General features: G+C 51.2%; 5 protein-coding genes across 5 annotated transcripts; all 5 read left to right on the top strand.

Moving 5' to 3' along the window:
- The first annotated feature begins 2,322 nt into the window (after positions 1-2,322).
- Positions 2,323-4,420, top strand: LOC142042913 (uncharacterized). The gene is made up of 2 exons (XM_075053487.1): positions 2,323-3,228; positions 3,890-4,420. The coding sequence occupies exons 1-2, from the start codon at positions 2,662-2,664 to the stop codon at positions 4,418-4,420; spliced, it is 1,098 nt and encodes a 365-aa protein (XP_074909588.1). The 5' UTR covers positions 2,323-2,661.
- Positions 4,421-5,416: 996 nt separating this feature from the next.
- LOC142042694 (uncharacterized) lies at positions 5,417-8,046 on the top strand. Its single transcript, XM_075052883.1, has 2 exons — positions 5,417-6,525; positions 7,187-8,046. The coding sequence occupies exons 1-2, from the start codon at positions 5,959-5,961 to the stop codon at positions 7,715-7,717; spliced, it is 1,098 nt and encodes a 365-aa protein (XP_074908984.1). The 5' UTR covers positions 5,417-5,958; the 3' UTR covers positions 7,718-8,046.
- A 667-nt stretch (positions 8,047-8,713) lies between these two features.
- LOC142042912 (uncharacterized) lies at positions 8,714-11,014 on the top strand. Its single transcript, XM_075053486.1, has 2 exons — positions 8,714-9,822; positions 10,484-11,014. The coding sequence occupies exons 1-2, from the start codon at positions 9,256-9,258 to the stop codon at positions 11,012-11,014; spliced, it is 1,098 nt and encodes a 365-aa protein (XP_074909587.1). The 5' UTR covers positions 8,714-9,255.
- A 1,199-nt stretch (positions 11,015-12,213) lies between these two features.
- On the top strand, positions 12,214-14,311 carry LOC142042911 (uncharacterized). The gene is made up of 2 exons (XM_075053484.1): positions 12,214-13,119; positions 13,781-14,311. Exons 1-2 carry the CDS (start codon positions 12,553-12,555, stop codon positions 14,309-14,311), a joined length of 1,098 nt encoding a protein of 365 aa, XP_074909585.1. The 5' UTR covers positions 12,214-12,552.
- A 993-nt stretch (positions 14,312-15,304) lies between these two features.
- LOC142042910 (uncharacterized) lies at positions 15,305-17,605 on the top strand. The gene is made up of 2 exons (XM_075053483.1): positions 15,305-16,413; positions 17,075-17,605. The coding sequence occupies exons 1-2, from the start codon at positions 15,847-15,849 to the stop codon at positions 17,603-17,605; spliced, it is 1,098 nt and encodes a 365-aa protein (XP_074909584.1). The 5' UTR covers positions 15,305-15,846.
- Positions 17,606-18,527: the final 922 nt, after the last annotated feature.

Here is an 18,527-nt window from a genome sequence, read left to right as displayed (position 1 = left end):
TTTTCCAAGACTTTCTCAATTCTGCTGACGTAAAACTTTGCATTGATCTATTAAAACCACTGTTTTGTCTAAGTACCTTCTAAAAGGCCATATTCCTTTTCATAACAATGACCATGGTCTTTAACCTGTACTTTTCACCACTGTTACAAAACTACAAAACCCAGACCTACTACACCATGTTTTTGACCAAGCTACAATTATGTTTGAGAATATTTGACTTGTGATGACCCAAACATTCTGGAAAACATTCCCTAAACCTTGGCTCTTTTCTTATTTTCCAGGTTTAATGCTCTAACCATTCTGGCACTTCTTGTCCAGAGATATAAGAGCTGTATAATTTGTGAACCTTCCTAACGGGTTGGTTTCACGCTTGCCTTTCTAGTATTTAGATGAACATTTTAGCAATGTCAGATATTGTTTCAAAGTCTAGTCCTGGTAGAGCATAAACATTATCTAAAAGTATTTTTCTAAAAAAACTGTATGAAATGCCTGTGTCTTTCAGGTCCTCAATGTACAGTTGATTTCTCTTAGTGGTGATTTTGGGTATGTCAGTACAGCACCTCATTGCTTATTCTATTCAGCCACAATCATCATCATCACTGGAGTGTTCAGCTTCTCAGGCAAGAATTGAATGCTTTTTTTGGCACTAGAATGGTTAACAGCTGACATGATATTTTTAAGTTAGCTATGTCAATATTTCAACTTTTCCACTGGCTTGGGAGTTTAGTGTTGCTTTTCCACTCTAATGTTCTAATTCCTCTTGAGCAACACCCACCCCCCATTTGTTCAGCTGTTTAATAAACCATTTCCACTTGTACTGTGCGTGTAATCTATGCCAGAAACATTAGCTGTAGACTTTATAGCTGTTACTTAGCTGGTATAAATATCATCACTCAGTCTTAATTACCAAATTTCTGCAATATACCTTTAGTGTCAATGATTACACTATTTAAAATATGAACTGGTCAGTGTTGTTAGAGCATTTTCTCATTTGACGAGAGATTTAATAGATTTTCTTGGATTACAGATGCTTTGGAGAAATTAGTCTTTGAAACGTAGCCTGTCCAACTGAATTGTTTCTTAATTACAACAAAGAACGTGTTGTTTCTCTCAACTAAGACTACTAAGAATGTAGCTGCTCTTTTCAGCACTGCTTTGATAAGCAGATGGACTGTGGTCACTCCTTCAATGTGGAGCATATAATGGTTGGAAATGGAGCTGGTTCAGTGTGAGCACTGCTGCCTTGTCAATCTCTGGCAGAAATGAGGTAGAGGCAACAGGTTGGCCCTGGCTCCTGTCTTGTGCTAGGAAGTGGCACCTTTAGAGCAGGAGATGTCAGGAAAAACGAGTCTTTGTATTAGAGATAATGCTTCTTCAATGCATTAACACAGTGAAAATGTGTAAGATGATGCTGATCCTGTCACATCTTTGCCTAATAACTTTCCTCCCTTCTTTCATTCTGAATCACTCTTGGGCCTCTCACTACAAGACAGACATTGAGGTGCTGGATCACGTCCAAAGAAGAGCAACAAAGCTGGTGAAGGGTTTGGAGAACAAGTCCTATAAGGACTGGCTGAGGGAACTGGGGGTGTTTAGTTGGGAAAAGAAGGCTGACGGGAGACCTTATTACTCTCTACAACTACCACAAAAGAGGTTGTAGCAAGGCAGGTGTCAATGTCTTTTCCAAAGTAACAAGAGACAGGGCAAGAGGAAATGGCCTCAAGTTGCACCAGGGGAGGTTTACATTGGATATTAGGAAAAACTTCTTCACCGAGAGGGTTGTCAGGCCTTGGAACAGGCTGCCCAGGGGTGTGATTGAGTCACCAGCCCTGGAGCTATTTAAAAGACATGTACACGTAGTGCTTGGGGACAGGGTTTAGTGGTGAACTTGGCCGTCTTAGGTTAAGGGTTGCACTTGATCATCTTAAGGGTCTTTCCCAACCTAAATGATTCTATGCTTTTTAAGAAAAGTTTTTCTTCCTGCTGTTTTCTTCACTATTTTAGTACCACTTGAAAAAGCTGAGGATTGGATAAATGGTCCTCCTCCTTTTGTCCAACACTTCCCCTGTGCTTTGGACTACCTTCTCCTACACATAGGGGAGGCTTCTTCCTACATAACTTGCAGCTACTCTTTGTGTTTACATCACTGCACAGATTAGGTACCTCAAATATCTTGGATCGTGTTTCCTTACAGACACCATCTCACTGACAAGACAACAAAGAGGATAAGGACACTTCTGCATGGGTCAGAGGTGCCCAGCCGGAAAAATTCCTGAACAGGGCACTGGGATGCCCAAGGCTGCAGCTGTCCCCGCTCCTCCCTGCGGACCCACTCCTGGACGCAACCGCACACAGCACGGTCCTCTCGCTGCCTACAGCCCTTCAACGCAGCTTTATTGACTTCTGCGCTCTGGAGTCCCACCACTGGTGGCTCTGGGAGGGAAAAGCAACAAGTGCTCTTCAGCCATTTCTCCTCTGGCTGCTCCCTTCTGCCAGGGCACCACTGTCAAGCATCACCGAGATGTCACACGGTGATGTCACCACTCTGCAACACAGGTGTCACAGCAACAGCTCAGGGTGTTCCACTGGCACTCAGAGCCAGCCAGCGCCAGGTGGCCTTTGCTTGCTGACTGGCAGGAGAAGGCCTGGCTGTCCAGGGCGATGGCCAGTGAGGGAAACTTCTTTAGTCCCACTGGGACAAGAGAGATGAAAAGGGAGCTGCCTGCTGCAGAAACACCATCCATCTCTGCTCCGGACGAGATGGGCCAGCTGCCAGACATGACTTCTCCTGGCCCTCCAGGACAGGGGGGAAGAGAACCCCGTGATGCTGCTGGACGAGCGATAAAGGAGGAGCGGGATGGCCAACCTGGCGGTGATGGACACGAGGCCAAACGAGTCCGTCCTGTTTCCACCAAGGGAGCAGGCAAAGCCAATGAATTCTCATCCCTCTCCTTTCCGGAGAAGCTTTGGAAAATGCTGGAAAGCGACGAGTTTCGGTCCATTTGGTGGAGTCAGGGTGGACAATGCGTGGCCATCAGTGAAAAACTCTTCAAAGAGGAGGTGCTGGGCAGGGAAAGACCTCTGCGGGTTTTTGCCACGCAGAAGATGAAGAGCTTCCTTCGACAGCTCAACCTCTACGGATTCACCAAAGTGCGACGGGCTTTCGAAAGATCTGCTTCCCTGCCGGAATTCCTGGCAGAAGAAGACGCAGCTTCTGCTCACAGCCAGGTACAGCAGTTGCTCTGCACATCAACTAACACGCACAATAGTCTTGGGGAAGGGAAGGGCCTTCACATCAAATCGGGCCTCGCAATAGAGCTGATGGGGTTGGTAGCGAGCAGTCTGTTTTTCATTTCCTTCTCAGGCCGTTTTCAGAAAGGTTGGAGTTAGTCTTTCTGCCTCGGAGAAGTGCAGATAAAATACCGTTGGGCTATACCCACTGAGTTTGAACCCGTTACATGCAAGGACAAACTCAGCATAACCTCATTTCTTTTAATGTCTTTGCTACCTGTCTTGCCGTACCAAATCCGAAACCTTCCTGTGGCACCTGCTGAATGCCAACATCTAAGGATCACAGTATTACCTGCCTGCTCATAGCCACACTGCAGTTGCTGAAAACTAGTGGCATTTGGCTTTCGATACTAGTTCTTACGCTTTTGAAAATCCTACACCGCTCTGCTCCCCGGTAGCAAAAAAACAGGGGTGGCGATGACTGGAGAGAACCATCACATAACGTTTTCGCCTAAGCTTTAGTTTCCAAACACCCCTCCGAGGCCCTCTCAGTATCCAGGCTTGTCTTCTGGAACTCCAAGTCTTACTTCTTGTAGCTGGGGGTTTTCCAGCCTTGGGAAGGTGGCAACTAACTCTTCTCCTTTGCTTTTTTTTTCAGATACTCTACTACTACAACCCCGCCTTTAACAGAGAGCATCCCCACCTGCTGGAAAAGTGCAAGAGGGGAGCTGGCCTCAAACGGAGAGCCCCGCATGCACCAGAGGTGGATGAAGGGCACCCCTCCACAAGCCCAGATGGTCAGCCTGCAAGGGACATGCAGGCGTCTCCACCCGTGATGATCACACCCACCAAGCGACGGGCTGAAGCACCTCCCGGCCTCAGCAGCGCCCATCCATCTCCACCGGCAGCTGGTCCCAGGCTTCCAGAGCCTGACAGAGCAGCAGGCATCGAGAGGTTCACCTCTCTGGCCGCCGCCTTTCTAACACCACCAGGCAGCCAAACCCCACGTGGCTTCCAGCACGCTGCTCCGTGGTTTGCACTGCCCATGCTGGCAGCAGCCTCAGCTCTGCTGAAGCCAAGGCCACCCCACGGCCAAAGCCGCAGAGTCCGCCACTGCCCCACCTGCACCTGCAGCCCCAGCCTTGCAGATGCAGGCAGCGCCGCGGGACCCCAGCGCGGCATCTTCTAAAGAGAACACAGAGAGTCAATAGCCAGTTCATAGTGTCTAATCACTTTGCTAACAAATAGAGCTTAATAGACTTGGTAAGAAATAGAGGTTAGAGGAGTTGAGAATAAACTGTTGATGAATAAACCTTTTCCAGTTGTCCTGTCCTGTTTGTACAGCGGAAGCCCAGACTGACTTTATAGAATCACCAGACTTTCACCCATCAAAGTAGAAGGGACAGGTCCACAAGCACTTTAATCATTTTGCCTAATAATCAAGTTGAGAGGTTTAGATTTTTTTAGCTTTTATACTCCTATTATAGCCCTAACTTTCAGAGGGATCATCCCCAGCTGCTGGCAAGGTGCAAGCCAAGAGTGGGATGCAAAAGGAGAGTCCTGGCTGCATTGGGCCTGGATGAGGAGCTGGAGGAAAGCCACCCCTCAGGAAGCCACCACCAAGCTCTTCAGCCTGTGTGGGGAGCCGCTGCTGGCGTGGAGAAGGAGGCGTTTGCACCAGCTCCACACAGGACATGCCGGCGTCTCCCCCTCGGAGGTTCCCAAAAACAATGGCTGTCAATGTCTTTTCCCAAGCAACAGGTGATGGGGCAAGAGGAAATGGCCTCAAGTTGCACCAGGGGAGGTTTACATTGGATATTAGGAAAAATTTCTTCACCGAGAGGGTTGTCAGGCCTTGGAACAGGCTGCCCAGGGGTGTGATTGAGTCACCAGCCCTGGAGCTATTTAAAAGACATGTACACGTAGTGCTTGGGGACAGGGTTTAGTGGTGAACTTGGCCGTCTTAGGTTAAGGGTTGCACTTGATCATCTTAAGGGTCTTTCCCAACCTAAATGATTCTATGCTTTTTAAGAAAAGTTTTTCTTCCTGCTGTTTTCTTCACTATTTTAGTACCACTTGAAAAAGCTGAGGATTGGATAAATGGTCCTCCTCCTTTTGTCCAACACTTCCCCTGTGCTTTGGACTACCTTCTCCTACACATAGGGGAGGCTTCTTCCTACATAACTTGCAGCTACTCTTTGTGTTTACATCACTGCACAGATTAGGTACCTCAAATATCTTGGATCGTGTTTCCTTACAGACACCATCTCACTGACAAGACAACAAAGAGGATAAGGACATTTCTGCATGGGTCAGAGGTGCCCAGCCGGAAAAATTCCTGAACAGGGCACTGGGATGCCCAAGGCTGCAGCTGTCCCCGCTCCTCCCTGCGGACCCACTCCTGGACGCAACCGCACACAGCACGGTCCTCTCGCTGCCTACAGCCCTTCAACGCAGCTTTATTGACTTCTGCGCTCTGGAGTCCCACCACTGGTGGCTCTGGGAGGGAAAAGCAACAAGTGCTCTTCAGCCATTTCTCCTCTGGCTGCTCCCTTCTGCCAGGGCACCACTGTCAAGCATCACCGAGATGTCACACGGTGATGTCACCACTCTGCAACACAGGTGTCACAGCAACAGCTCAGGGTGTTCCACTGGCACTCAGAGCCAGCCAGCGCCAGGTGGCCTTTGCTTGCTGACTGGCAGGAGAAGGCCTGGCTGTCCAGGGCGATGGCCAGTGAGGGAAACTTCTTTAGTCCCACTGGGACAAGAGAGATGAAAAGGGAGCTGCCTGCTGCAGAAACACCATCCATCTCTGCTCCGGACGAGATGGGCCAGCTGCCAGACATGACTTCTCCTGGCCCTCCAGGACAGGGGGGAAGAGAACCCCGTGATGCTGCCGGACGAGCGATAAAGGAGGAGCGGGATGGCCAACCTGGCGGTGATGGACACGAGGCCAAACGAGTCCGTCCTGTTTCCACCAAGGGAGCAGGCAAAGCCAATGAATTCTCATCCCTCTCCTTTCCGGAGAAGCTTTGGAAAATGCTGGAAAGCGACGAGTTTCGGTCCATTTGGTGGAGTCAGGGTGGACAATGCGTGGCCATCAGTGAAAAACTCTTCAAAGAGGAGGTGCTGGGCAGGGAAAGACCTCTGCGGGTTTTTGCCACGCAGAAGATGAAGAGCTTCCTTCGACAGCTCAACCTCTACGGATTCACCAAAGTGCGACGGGCTTTCGAAAGATCTGCTTCCCTGCCGGAATTCCTGGCAGAAGAAGACGCAGCTTCTGCTCACAGCCAGGTACAGCAGTTGCTCTGCACATCAACTAACACGCACAATAGTCTTGGGGAAGGGAAGGGCCTTCACATCAAATCGGGCCTCGCAATAGAGCTGATGGGGTTGGTAGCGAGCAGTCTGTTTTTCATTTCCTTCTCAGGCCGTTTTCAGAAAGGTTGGAGTTAGTCTTTCTGCCTCGGAGAAGTGCAGATAAAATACCGTTGGGCTATACCCACTGAGTTTGAACCCGTTACATGCAAGGACAGACTCAGCATAACCTCATTTCTTTTAATGTCTTTGCTACCTGTCTTGCCGTACCAAATCCGAAACCTTCCTGTGGCACCTGCTGAATGCCAACATCTAAGGATCACAGTATTACCTGCCTGCTCATAGCCACACTGCAGTTGCTGAAAACTAGTGGCATTTGGCTTTCGATACTAGTTCTTACGCTTTTGAAAATCCTACACCGCTCTGCTCCCCGGTAGCAAAAAAACAGGGGTGGCGATGACTGGAGAGAACCATCACATAACGTTTTCGCCTAAGCTTTAGTTTTCAAACACCCCTCCGAGGCCCTCTCAGTATCCAGGCTTGTCTTCTGAAACTCCAAGTCTTACTTCTTGTAGCTGGGGGTTTTCCAGCCTTGGGAAGGTGGCAACTAACTCTTCTCCTTTGCTTTTGTTTTCAGATACTCTACTACTACAACCCCGCCTTTAACAGAGAGCATCCCCACCTGCTGGAAAAGTGCAAGAGGGGAGCTGGCCTCAAACGGAGAGCCCCGCATGCACCAGAGGTGGATGAAGGGCACCCCTCCACAAGCCCAGATGGTCAGCCTGCAAGGGACATGCAGGCGTCTCCACCCGTGATGATCACACCCACCAAGCGACGGGCTGAAGCACCTCCCGGCCTCAGCAGCGCCCATCCATCTCCACCGGCAGCTGGTCCCAGGCTTCCGGAGCCTGACAGAGCAGCAGGCATCGAGAGGTTCACCTCTCTGGCCGCCGCCTTTCTAACACCACCAGGCAGCCAAACCCCACGTGGCTTCCAGCACGCTGCTCCGTGGTTTGCACTGCCCATGCTGGCAGCAGCCTCAGCTCTGCTGAAGCCAAGGCCACCCCACGGCCAAAGCCGCAGAGTCCGCCACTGCCCCACCTGCACCTGCAGCCCCAGCCTTGCAGATGCAGGCAGCGCCGCGGGACCCCAGCGCGGCATCTTCTAAAGAGAACACAGAGAGTCAATAGCCAGTTCATAGTGTCTAATCACTTTGCTAACAAATAGAGCTTAATAGACTCGGTAAGAAATAGAGGTTAGAGGAGTTGAGAATAAACTGTTGATGAATAAACCTTTTCCAGTTGTCCTGTCCTGTTTGTACAGCGGAAGCCCAGACTGACTTTATAGAATCACCAGACTTTCACCCATCAAAGTAGAAGGGACAGGTCCACAAGCACTTTAATCATTTTGCCTAATAATCAAGTTGAGAGGTTTAGATTTTTTTAGCTTTTATACTCCTATTATAGCCCTAACTTTCAGAGGGATCATCCCCAGCTGCTGGCAAGGTGCAAGCCAAGAGTGGGATGCAAAAGGAGAGTCCTGGCTGCATTGGGCCTGGATGAGGAGCTGGAGGAAAGCCACCCCTCAGGAAGCCACCACCAAGCTCTTCAGCCTGTGTGGGGAGCCGCTGCTGGCGTGGAGAAGGAGGCGTTTGCACCAGCTCCACACAGGACATGCCGGCGTCTCCCCCTCGGAGGTTCCCAAAAACAATGGCTGTCAATGTCTTTTCCCAAGCAACAGGTGATGGGGCAAGAGGAAATGGCCTCAAGTTGCACCAGGGGAGGTTTACATTGGATATTAGGAAAAATTTCTTCACCGAGAGGGTTGTCAGGCCTTGGAACAGGCTGCCCAGGGGTGTGATTGAGTCACCAGCCCTGGAGCTATTTAAAAGACATGTACACGTAGTGCTTGGGGACAGGGTTTAGTGGTGAACTTGGCCGTCTTAGGTTAAGGGTTGCACTTGATCATCTTAAGGGTCTTTCCCAACCTAAATGATTCTATGCTTTTTAAGAAAAGTTTTTCTTCCTGCTGTTTTCTTCACTATTTTAGTACCACTTGAAAAAGCTGAGGATTGGATAAATGGTCCTCCTCCTTTTGTCCAACACTTCCCCTGTGCTTTGGACTACCTTCTCCTACACATAGGGGAGGCTTCTTCCTACATAACTTGCAGCTACTCTTTGTGTTTACATCACTGCACAGATTAGGTACCTCAAATATCTTGGATCGTGTTTCCTTACAGACACCATCTCACTGACAAGACAACAAAGAGGATAAGGACATTTCTGCATGGGTCAGAGGTGCCCAGCCGGAAAAATTCCTGAACAGGGCACTGGGATGCCCAAGGCTGCAGCTGTCCCCGCTCCTCCCTGCGGACCCACTCCTGGACGCAACCGCACACAGCACGGTCCTCTCGCTGCCTACAGCCCTTCAACGCAGCTTTATTGACTTCTGCGCTCTGGAGTCCCACCACTGGTGGCTCTGGGAGGGAAAAGCAACAAGTGCTCTTCAGCCATTTCTCCTCTGGCTGCTCCCTTCTGCCAGGGCACCACTGTCAAGCATCACCGAGATGTCACACGGTGATGTCACCACTCTGCAACACAGGTGTCACAGCAACAGCTCAGGGTGTTCCACTGGCACTCAGAGCCAGCCAGCGCCAGGTGGCCTTTGCTTGCTGACTGGCAGGAGAAGGCCTGGCTGTCCAGGGCGATGGCCAGTGAGGGAAACTTCTTTAGTCCCACTGGGACAAGAGAGATGAAAAGGGAGCTGCCTGCTGCAGAAACACCATCCATCTCTGCTCCGGACGAGATGGGCCAGCTGCCAGACATGACTTCTCCTGGCCCTCCAGGACAGGGGGGAAGAGAACCCCGTGATGCTGCCGGACGAGCGATAAAGGAGGAGCGGGATGGCCAACCTGGCGGTGATGGACACGAGGCCAAACGAGTCCGTCCTGTTTCCACCAAGGGAGCAGGCAAAGCCAATGAATTCTCATCCCTCTCCTTTCCGGAGAAGCTTTGGAAAATGCTGGAAAGCGACGAGTTTCGGTCCATTTGGTGGAGTCAGGGTGGACAATGCGTGGCCATCAGTGAAAAACTCTTCAAAGAGGAGGTGCTGGGCAGGGAAAGACCTCTGCGGGTTTTTGCCACGCAGAAGATGAAGAGCTTCCTTCGACAGCTCAACCTCTACGGATTCACCAAAGTGCGACGGGCTTTCGAAAGATCTGCTTCCCTGCCGGAATTCCTGGCAGAAGAAGACGCAGCTTCTGCTCACAGCCAGGTACAGCAGTTGCTCTGCACATCAACTAACACGCACAATAGTCTTGGGGAAGGGAAGGGCCTTCACATCAAATCGGGCCTCGCAATAGAGCTGATGGGGTTGGTAGCGAGCAGTCTGTTTTTCATTTCCTTCTCAGGCCGTTTTCAGAAAGGTTGGAGTTAGTCTTTCTGCCTCGGAGAAGTGCAGATAAAATACCGTTGGGCTATACCCACTGAGTTTGAACCCGTTACATGCAAGGACAGACTCAGCATAACCTCATTTCTTTTAATGTCTTTGCTACCTGTCTTGCCGTACCAAATCCGAAACCTTCCTGTGGCACCTGCTGAATGCCAACATCTAAGGATCACAGTATTACCTGCCTGCTCATAGCCACACTGCAGTTGCTGAAAACTAGTGGCATTTGGCTTTCGATACTAGTTCTTACGCTTTTGAAAATCCTACACCGCTCTGCTCCCCGGTAGCAAAAAAACAGGGGTGGCGATGACTGGAGAGAACCATCACATAACGTTTTCGCCTAAGCTTTAGTTTCCAAACACCCCTCCGAGGCCCTCTCAGTATCCAGGCTTGTCTTCTGAAACTCCAAGTCTTACTTCTTGTAGCTGGGGGTTTTCCAGCCTTGGGAAGGTGGCAACTAACTCTTCTCCTTTGCTTTTGTTTTCAGATACTCTACTACTACAACCCCGCCTTTAACAGAGAGCATCCCCACCTGCTGGAAAAGTGCAAGAGGGGAGCTGGCCTCAAACGGAGAGCCCCGCATGCACCAGAGGTGGATGAAGGGCACCCCTCCACAAGCCCAGATGGTCAGCCTGCAAGGGACATGCAGGCGTCTCCACCCGTGATGATCACACCCACCAAGCGACGGGCTGAAGCACCTCCCGGCCTCAGCAGCGCCCATCCATCTCCACCGGCAGCTGGTCCCAGGCTTCCAGAGCCTGACAGAGCAGCAGGCATCGAGAGGTTCACCTCTCTGGCCGCCGCCTTTCTAACACCACCAGGCAGCCAAACCCCACGTGGCTTCCAGCACGCTGCTCCGTGGTTTGCACTGCCCATGCTGGCAGCAGCCTCAGCTCTGCTGAAGCCAAGGCCACCCCACGGCCAAAGCCGCAGAGTCCGCCACTGCCCCACCTGCACCTGCAGCCCCAGCCTTGCAGATGCAGGCAGCGCCGCGGGACCCCAGCGCGGCATCTTCTAAAGAGAACACAGAGAGTCAATAGCCAGTTCATAGTGTCTAATCACTTTGCTAACAAATAGAGCTTAATAGACTTGGTAAGAAATAGAGGTTAGAGGAGTTGAGAATAAACTGTTGATGAATAAACCTTTTCCAGTTGTCCTGTCCTGTTTGTACAGCGGAAGCCCAGACTGACTTTATAGAATCACCAGACTTTCACCCATCAAAGTAGAAGGGACAGGTCCACAAGCACTTTAATCATTTTGCCTAATAATCAAGTTGAGAGGTTTAGATTTTTTTAGCTTTTATACTCCTATTATAGCCCTAACTTTCAGAGGGATCATCCCCAGCTGCTGGCAAGGTGCAAGCCAAGAGTGGGATGCAAAAGGAGAGTCCTGGCTGCATTGGGCCTGGATGAGGAGCTGGAGGAAAGCCACCCCTCAGGAAGCCACCACCAAGCTCTTCAGCCTGTGTGGGGAGCCGCTGCTGGCGTGGAGAAGGAGGCGTTTGCACCAGCTCCACACAGGACATGCCGGCGTCTCCCCCTCGGAGGTTCCCAAAAACAATGGCTGTCAATGTCTTTTCCCAAGCAACAGGTGATGGGGCAAGAGGAAATGGCCTCAAGTTGCACCAGGGGAGGTTTACATTGGATATTAGGAAAAATTTCTTCACCGAGAGGGTTGTCAGGCCTTGGAACAGGCTGCCCAGGGGTGTGATTGAGTCACCAGCCCTGGAGCTATTTAAAAGACATGTACACGTAGTGCTTGGGGACAGGGTTTAGTGGTGAACTTGGCCGTCTTAGGTTAAGGGTTGCACTTGATCATCTTAAGGGTCTTTCCCAACCTAAATGATTCTATGCTTTTTAAGAAAAGTTTTTCTTCCTGCTGTTTTCTTCACTATTTTAGTACCACTTGAAAAAGCTGAGGATTGGATAAATGGTCCTCCTCCTTTTGTCCAACACTTCCCCTGTGCTTTGGACTACCTTCTCCTACACATAGGGGAGGCTTCTTCCTACATAACTTGCAGCTACTCTTTGTGTTTACATCACTGCACAGATTAGGTACCTCAAATATCTTGGATCGTGTTTCCTTACAGACACCATCTCACTGACAAGACAACAAAGAGGATAAGGACACTTCTGCATGGGTCAGAGGTGCCCAGCCGGAAAAATTCCTGAACAGGGCACTGGGATGCCCAAGGCTGCAGCTGTCCCCGCTCCTCCCTGCGGACCCACTCCTGGACGCAACCGCACACAGCACGGTCCTCTCGCTGCCTACAGCCCTTCAACGCAGCTTTATTGACTTCTGCGCTCTGGAGTCCCACCACTGGTGGCTCTGGGAGGGAAAAGCAACAAGTGCTCTTCAGCCATTTCTCCTCTGGCTGCTCCCTTCTGCCAGGGCACCACTGTCAAGCATCACCGAGATGTCACACGGTGATGTCACCACTCTGCAACACAGGTGTCACAGCAACAGCTCAGGGTGTTCCACTGGCACTCAGAGCCAGCCAGCGCCAGGTGGCCTTTGCTTGCTGACTGGCAGGAGAAGGCCTGGCTGTCCAGGGCGATGGCCAGTGAGGGAAACTTCTTTAGTCCCACTGGGACAAGAGAGATGAAAAGGGAGCTGCCTGCTGCAGAAACACCATCCATCTCTGCTCCGGACGAGATGGGCCAGCTGCCAGACATGACTTCTCCTGGCCCTCCAGGACAGGGGGGAAGAGAACCCCGTGATGCTGCTGGACGAGCGATAAAGGAGGAGCGGGATGGCCAACCTGGCGGTGATGGACACGAGGCCAAACGAGTCCGTCCTGTTTCCACCAAGGGAGCAGGCAAAGCCAATGAATTCTCATCCCTCTCCTTTCCGGAGAAGCTTTGGAAAATGCTGGAAAGCGACGAGTTTCGGTCCATTTGGTGGAGTCAGGGTGGACAATGCGTGGCCATCAGTGAAAAACTCTTCAAAGAGGAGGTGCTGGGCAGGGAAAGACCTCTGCGGGTTTTTGCCACGCAGAAGATGAAGAGCTTCCTTCGACAGCTCAACCTCTACGGATTCACCAAAGTGCGACGGGCTTTCGAAAGATCTGCTTCCCTGCCGGAATTCCTGGCAGAAGAAGACGCAGCTTCTGCTCACAGCCAGGTACAGCAGTTGCTCTGCACATCAACTAACACGCACAATAGTCTTGGGGAAGGGAAGGGCCTTCACATCAAATCGGGCCTCGCAATAGAGCTGATGGGGTTGGTAGCGAGCAGTCTGTTTTTCATTTCCTTCTCAGGCCGTTTTCAGAAAGGTTGGAGTTAGTCTTTCTGCCTCGGAGAAGTGCAGATAAAATACCGTTGGGCTATACCCACTGAGTTTGAACCCGTTACATGCAAGGACAGACTCAGCATAACCTCATTTCTTTTAATGTCTTTGCTACCTGTCTTGCCGTACCAAATCCGAAACCTTCCTGTGGCACCTGCTGAATGCCAACATCTAAGGATCACAGTATTACCTGCCTGCTCATAGCCACACTGCAGTTGCTGAAAACTAGTGGCATTTGGCTTTCGATACTAGTTCTTACGCTTTTGAAAATCCTACACCGCTCTGCTCCCCGGTAGCAAAAAAACAGGGGTGGCGATGACTGGAGAGAACCATCACATAACGTTTTCGCCTAAGCTTTAGTTTCCAAACACCCCTCCGAGGCCCTCTCAGTATCCAGGCTTGTCTTCTGAAACTCCAAGTCTTACTTCTTGTAGCTGGGGGTTTTCCAGCCTTGGGAAGGTGGCAACTAACTCTTCTCCTTTGCTTTTGTTTTCAGATACTCTACTACTACAACCCCGCCTTTAACAGAGAGCATCCCCACCTGCTGGAAAAGTGCAAGAGGGGAGCTGGCCTCAAACGGAGAGCCCCGCATGCACCAGAGGTGGATGAAGGGCACCCCTCCACAAGCCCAGATGGTCAGCCTGCAAGGGACATGCAGGCGTCTCCACCCGTGATGATCACACCCACCAAGCGACGGGCTGAAGCACCTCCCGGCCTCAGCAGCGCCCATCCATCTCCACCGGCAGCTGGTCCCAGGCTTCCAGAGCCTGACAGAGCAGCAGGCATCGAGAGGTTCACCTCTCTGGCCGCCGCCTTTCTAACACCACCAGGCAGCCAAACCCCACGTGGCTTCCAGCACGCTGCTCCGTGGTTTGCACTGCCCATGCTGGCAGCAGCCTCAGCTCTGCTGAAGCCAAGGCCACCCCACGGCCAAAGCCGCAGAGTCCGCCACTGCCCCACCTGCACCTGCAGCCCCAGCCTTGCAGATGCAGGCAGCGCCGCGGGACCCCAGCGCGGCATCTTCTAAAGAGAACACAGAGAGTCAATAGCCAGTTCATAGTGTCTAATCACTTTGCTAACAAATAGAGCTTAATAGACTCGGTAAGAAATAGAGGTTAGAGGAGTTGAGAATAAACTGTTGATGAATAAACCTTTTCCAGTTGTCCTGTCCTGTTTGTACAGCGGAAGCCCAGACTGACTTTATAGAATCACCAGACTTTCACCCATCAAAGTAGAAGGGACAGGTCCACAAGCACTTTAATCATTTTGCCTAATAATCAAGTTGAGAGGTTTAGATTTTTTTAGCTTTTATACTCCTATTATAGCCCTAACTTTCAGAGGGATCATCCCCAGCTGCTGGCAAGGTGCAAGCCAAGAGTGGGATGCAAAAGGAGAGTCCTGGCTGCATTGGGCCTGGATGAGGAGCTGGAGGAAAGCCACCCCTCAGGAAGCCACCAAGCTCTTCAGCCTGTGTGGGGAGCCGCTGCTGGCGTGGAGGAGGCGGCGTTTGCACCAGCTCCACACAGGACATGCCAGCGTCTCCCCCTCGGAGGTTCCCAAAAACAATGGCTGTCAATGTCTTTTCCCAAGCAACAAGTGATGGGGCAAGAGGAAATGGCCTCAAGTTGCACCAGGGGAGGTTTACATTGGATATTAGGAAAAATTTCTTCACCGAGAGGGTTGTCAGGCCTTGGAACAGGCTGCCCAGGGGTGTGATTGAGTCACCAGCCCTGGAGCTATTTAAAAGACATGTACACGTAGTGCTTGGGGACAGGGTTTAGTGGTGAACTTGGCCGTCTTAGGTTAAGGGTTGCACTTGATCATCTTAAGGGTCTTTCCCAACCTAAATGATTCTATGCTTTTTAAGAAAAGTTTTTCTTCCTGCTGTTTTCTTCACTATTTTAGTACCACTTGAAAAAGCTGAGGATTGGATAAATGGTCCTCCTCCTTTTGTCCAACACTTCCCCTGTGCTTTGGACTACCTTCTCCTACACATAGGGGAGGCTTCTTCCTACATAACTTGCAGCTACTCTTTGTGTTTACATCACTGCACAGATTAGGTACCTCAAATATCTTGGATCGTGTTTCCTTACAGACACCATCTCACTGACAAGACAACAAAGAGGATAAGGACATTTCTGCATGGGTCAGAGGTGCCCAGCCGGAAAAATTCCTGAACAGGGCACTGGGATGCCCAAGGCTGCAGCTGTCCCCGCTCCTCCCTGCGGACCCACTCCTGGACGCAACCGCACACAGCACGGTCCTCTCGCTGCCTACAGCCCTTCAACGCAGCTTTATTGACTTCTGCGCTCTGGAGTCCCACCACTGGTGGCTCTGGGAGGGAAAAGCAACAAGTGCTCTTCAGCCATTTCTCCTCTGGCTGCTCCCTTCTGCCAGGGCACCACTGTCAAGCATCACCGAGATGTCACACGGTGATGTCACCACTCTGCAACACAGGTGTCACAGCAACAGCTCAGGGTGTTCCACTGGCACTCAGAGCCAGCCAGCGCCAGGTGGCCTTTGCTTGCTGACTGGCAGGAGAAGGCCTGGCTGTCCAGGGCGATGGCCAGTGAGGGAAACTTCTTTAGTCCCACTGGGACAAGAGAGATGAAAAGGGAGCTGCCTGCTGCAGAAACACCATCCATCTCTGCTCCGGACGAGATGGGCCAGCTGCCAGACATGACTTCTCCTGGCCCTCCAGGACAGGGGGGAAGAGAACCCCGTGATGCTGCCGGACGAGCGATAAAGGAGGAGCGGGATGGCCAACCTGGCGGTGATGGACACGAGGCCAAACGAGTCCGTCCTGTTTCCACCAAGGGAGCAGGCAAAGCCAATGAATTCTCATCCCTCTCCTTTCCGGAGAAGCTTTGGAAAATGCTGGAAAGCGACGAGTTTCGGTCCATTTGGTGGAGTCAGGGTGGACAATGCGTGGCCATCAGTGAAAAACTCTTCAAAGAGGAGGTGCTGGGCAGGGAAAGACCTCTGCGGGTTTTTGCCACGCAGAAGATGAAGAGCTTCCTTCGACAGCTCAACCTCTACGGATTCACCAAAGTGCGACGGGCTTTCGAAAGATCTGCTTCCCTGCCGGAATTCCTGGCAGAAGAAGACGCAGCTTCTGCTCACAGCCAGGTACAGCAGTTGCTCTGCACATCAACTAACACGCACAATAGTCTTGGGGAAGGGAAGGGCCTTCACATCAAATCGGGCCTCGCAATAGAGCTGATGGGGTTGGTAGCGAGCAGTCTGTTTTTCATTTCCTTCTCAGGCCGTTTTCAGAAAGGTTGGAGTTAGTCTTTCTGCCTCGGAGAAGTGCAGATAAAATACCGTTGGGCTATACCCACTGAGTTTGAACCCGTTACATGCAAGGACAGACTCAGCATAACCTCATTTCTTTTAATGTCTTTGCTACCTGTCTTGCCGTACCAAATCCGAAACCTTCCTGTGGCACCTGCTGAATGCCAACATCTAAGGATCACAGTATTACCTGCCTGCTCATAGCCACACTGCAGTTGCTGAAAACTAGTGGCATTTGGCTTTCGATACTAGTTCTTACGCTTTTGAAAATCCTACACCGCTCTGCTCCCCGGTAGCAAAAAAACAGGGGTGGCGATGACTGGAGAGAACCATCACATAACGTTTTCGCCTAAGCTTTAGTTTTCAAACACCCCTCCGAGGCCCTCTCAGTATCCAGGCTTGTCTTCTGAAACTCCAAGTCTTACTTCTTGTAGCTGGGGGTTTTCCAGCCTTGGGAAGGTGGCAACTAACTCTTCTCCTTTGCTTTTGTTTTCAGATACTCTACTACTACAACCCCGCCTTTAACAGAGAGCATCCCCACCTGCTGGAAAAGTGCAAGAGGGGAGCTGGCCTCAAACGGAGAGCCCCGCATGCACCAGAGGTGGATGAAGGGCACCCCTCCACAAGCCCAGATGGTCAGCCTGCAAGGGACATGCAGGCGTCTCCACCCGTGATGATCACACCCACCAAGCGACGGGCTGAAGCACCTCCCGGCCTCAGCAGCGCCCATCCATCTCCACCGGCAGCTGGTCCCAGGCTTCCAGAGCCTGACAGAGCAGCAGGCATCGAGAGGTTCACCTCTCTGGCCGCCGCCTTTCTAACACCACCAGGCAGCCAAACCCCACGTGGCTTCCAGCACGCTGCTCCGTGGTTTGCACTGCCCATGCTGGCAGCAGCCTCAGCTCTGCTGAAGCCAAGGCCACCCCACGGCCAAAGCCGCAGAGTCCGCCACTGCCCCACCTGCACCTGCAGCCCCAGCCTTGCAGATGCAGGCAGCGCCGCGGGACCCCAGCGCGGCATCTTCTAAAGAGAACACAGAGAGTCAATAGCCAGTTCATAGTGTCTAATCACTTTGCTAACAAATAGAGCTTAATAGACTCGGTAAGAAATAGAGGTTAGAGGAGTTGAGAATAAACTGTTGATGAATAAACCTTTTCCAGTTGTCCTGTCCTGTTTGTACAGCGGAAGCCCAGACTGACTTTATAGAATCACCAGACTTTCACCCATCAAAGTAGAAGGGACAGGTCCTCAAGCACTTTAATCATTTTGCCTAATAATCAAGTTGAGAGGTTTAGATTTTTTTAGCTTTTATACTCCTATTATAGCCCTAACTTTCAGAGGGATCATCCCCAGCTGCTGGCAAGGTGCAAGCCAAGAGTGGGATGCAAAAGGAGAGTCCTGGCTGCATTGGGCCTGGATGAGGAGCTGGAGGAAAGCCACCCCTCAGGAAGCCACCACCAAGCTCTTCAGCCTGTGTGGGGAGCCGCTGCTGGCGTGGAGAAGGAGGCGTTTGCACCAGCTCCACACAGGACATGCCGGCGTCTCCCCCTCGGAGGTTCCCAAAAACAATGGCTGTCAATGTCTTTTCCCAAGCAACAGGTGATGGGGCAAGAGGAAATGGCCTCAAGTTGCACCAGGGGAGGTTTACATTGGATATTAGGAAAAATTTCTTCACCGAGAGGGTTGTCAGGCCTTGGAACAGGCTGCCCAGGGGTGTGATTGAGTCACCAGCCCTGGAGCTATTTAAAAGACATGTACACGTAGTGCTTGGGGACAGGGTTTAGTGGTGAACTTGGCCGTCTTAGGTTAAGGGTTGCACTTGATCATCTTAAGGGTCTTTCCCAACCTAAATGATTCTATGCTTTTTAAGAAAAGTTTTTCTTCCTGCTGTTTTCTTCACTATTTTAGTACCACTTGAAAAAGCTGAGGATTGGATAAATGGTCCTCCT

Source organism: Buteo buteo, chromosome 21 (genome assembly GCF_964188355.1).
Source record: "Buteo buteo chromosome 21, bButBut1.hap1.1, whole genome shotgun sequence".
Taxonomy (NCBI): Eukaryota; Metazoa; Chordata; class Aves; order Accipitriformes; family Accipitridae; genus Buteo; species Buteo buteo.
Note: the sequence above shows the minus strand (reverse complement) of the source record. Positions and strands in the feature narration are given on the sequence as shown.

Bases quoted from the DNA above. Each gene is read 5' to 3' on its own strand.
- LOC142042913 (XM_075053487.1), top strand. From the start codon at position 2,662: ATGGCCAGTGAGGGAAACTTCTTTAGTCCCACTGGGACAAGAGAGATG. The intron at 3,229-3,889 runs GTACAGCAGTTG...TTTTTTTTTCAG, and splicing joins CAGCTTCTGCTCACAGCCAG to ATACTCTACTACTACAACCC.
- LOC142042694 (XM_075052883.1), top strand. From the start codon at position 5,959: ATGGCCAGTGAGGGAAACTTCTTTAGTCCCACTGGGACAAGAGAGATG. The intron at 6,526-7,186 runs GTACAGCAGTTG...TTTTGTTTTCAG, and splicing joins CAGCTTCTGCTCACAGCCAG to ATACTCTACTACTACAACCC.
- LOC142042912 (XM_075053486.1), top strand. From the start codon at position 9,256: ATGGCCAGTGAGGGAAACTTCTTTAGTCCCACTGGGACAAGAGAGATG. The intron at 9,823-10,483 runs GTACAGCAGTTG...TTTTGTTTTCAG, and splicing joins CAGCTTCTGCTCACAGCCAG to ATACTCTACTACTACAACCC.
- LOC142042911 (XM_075053484.1), top strand. From the start codon at position 12,553: ATGGCCAGTGAGGGAAACTTCTTTAGTCCCACTGGGACAAGAGAGATG. The intron at 13,120-13,780 runs GTACAGCAGTTG...TTTTGTTTTCAG, and splicing joins CAGCTTCTGCTCACAGCCAG to ATACTCTACTACTACAACCC.
- LOC142042910 (XM_075053483.1), top strand. From the start codon at position 15,847: ATGGCCAGTGAGGGAAACTTCTTTAGTCCCACTGGGACAAGAGAGATG. The intron at 16,414-17,074 runs GTACAGCAGTTG...TTTTGTTTTCAG, and splicing joins CAGCTTCTGCTCACAGCCAG to ATACTCTACTACTACAACCC.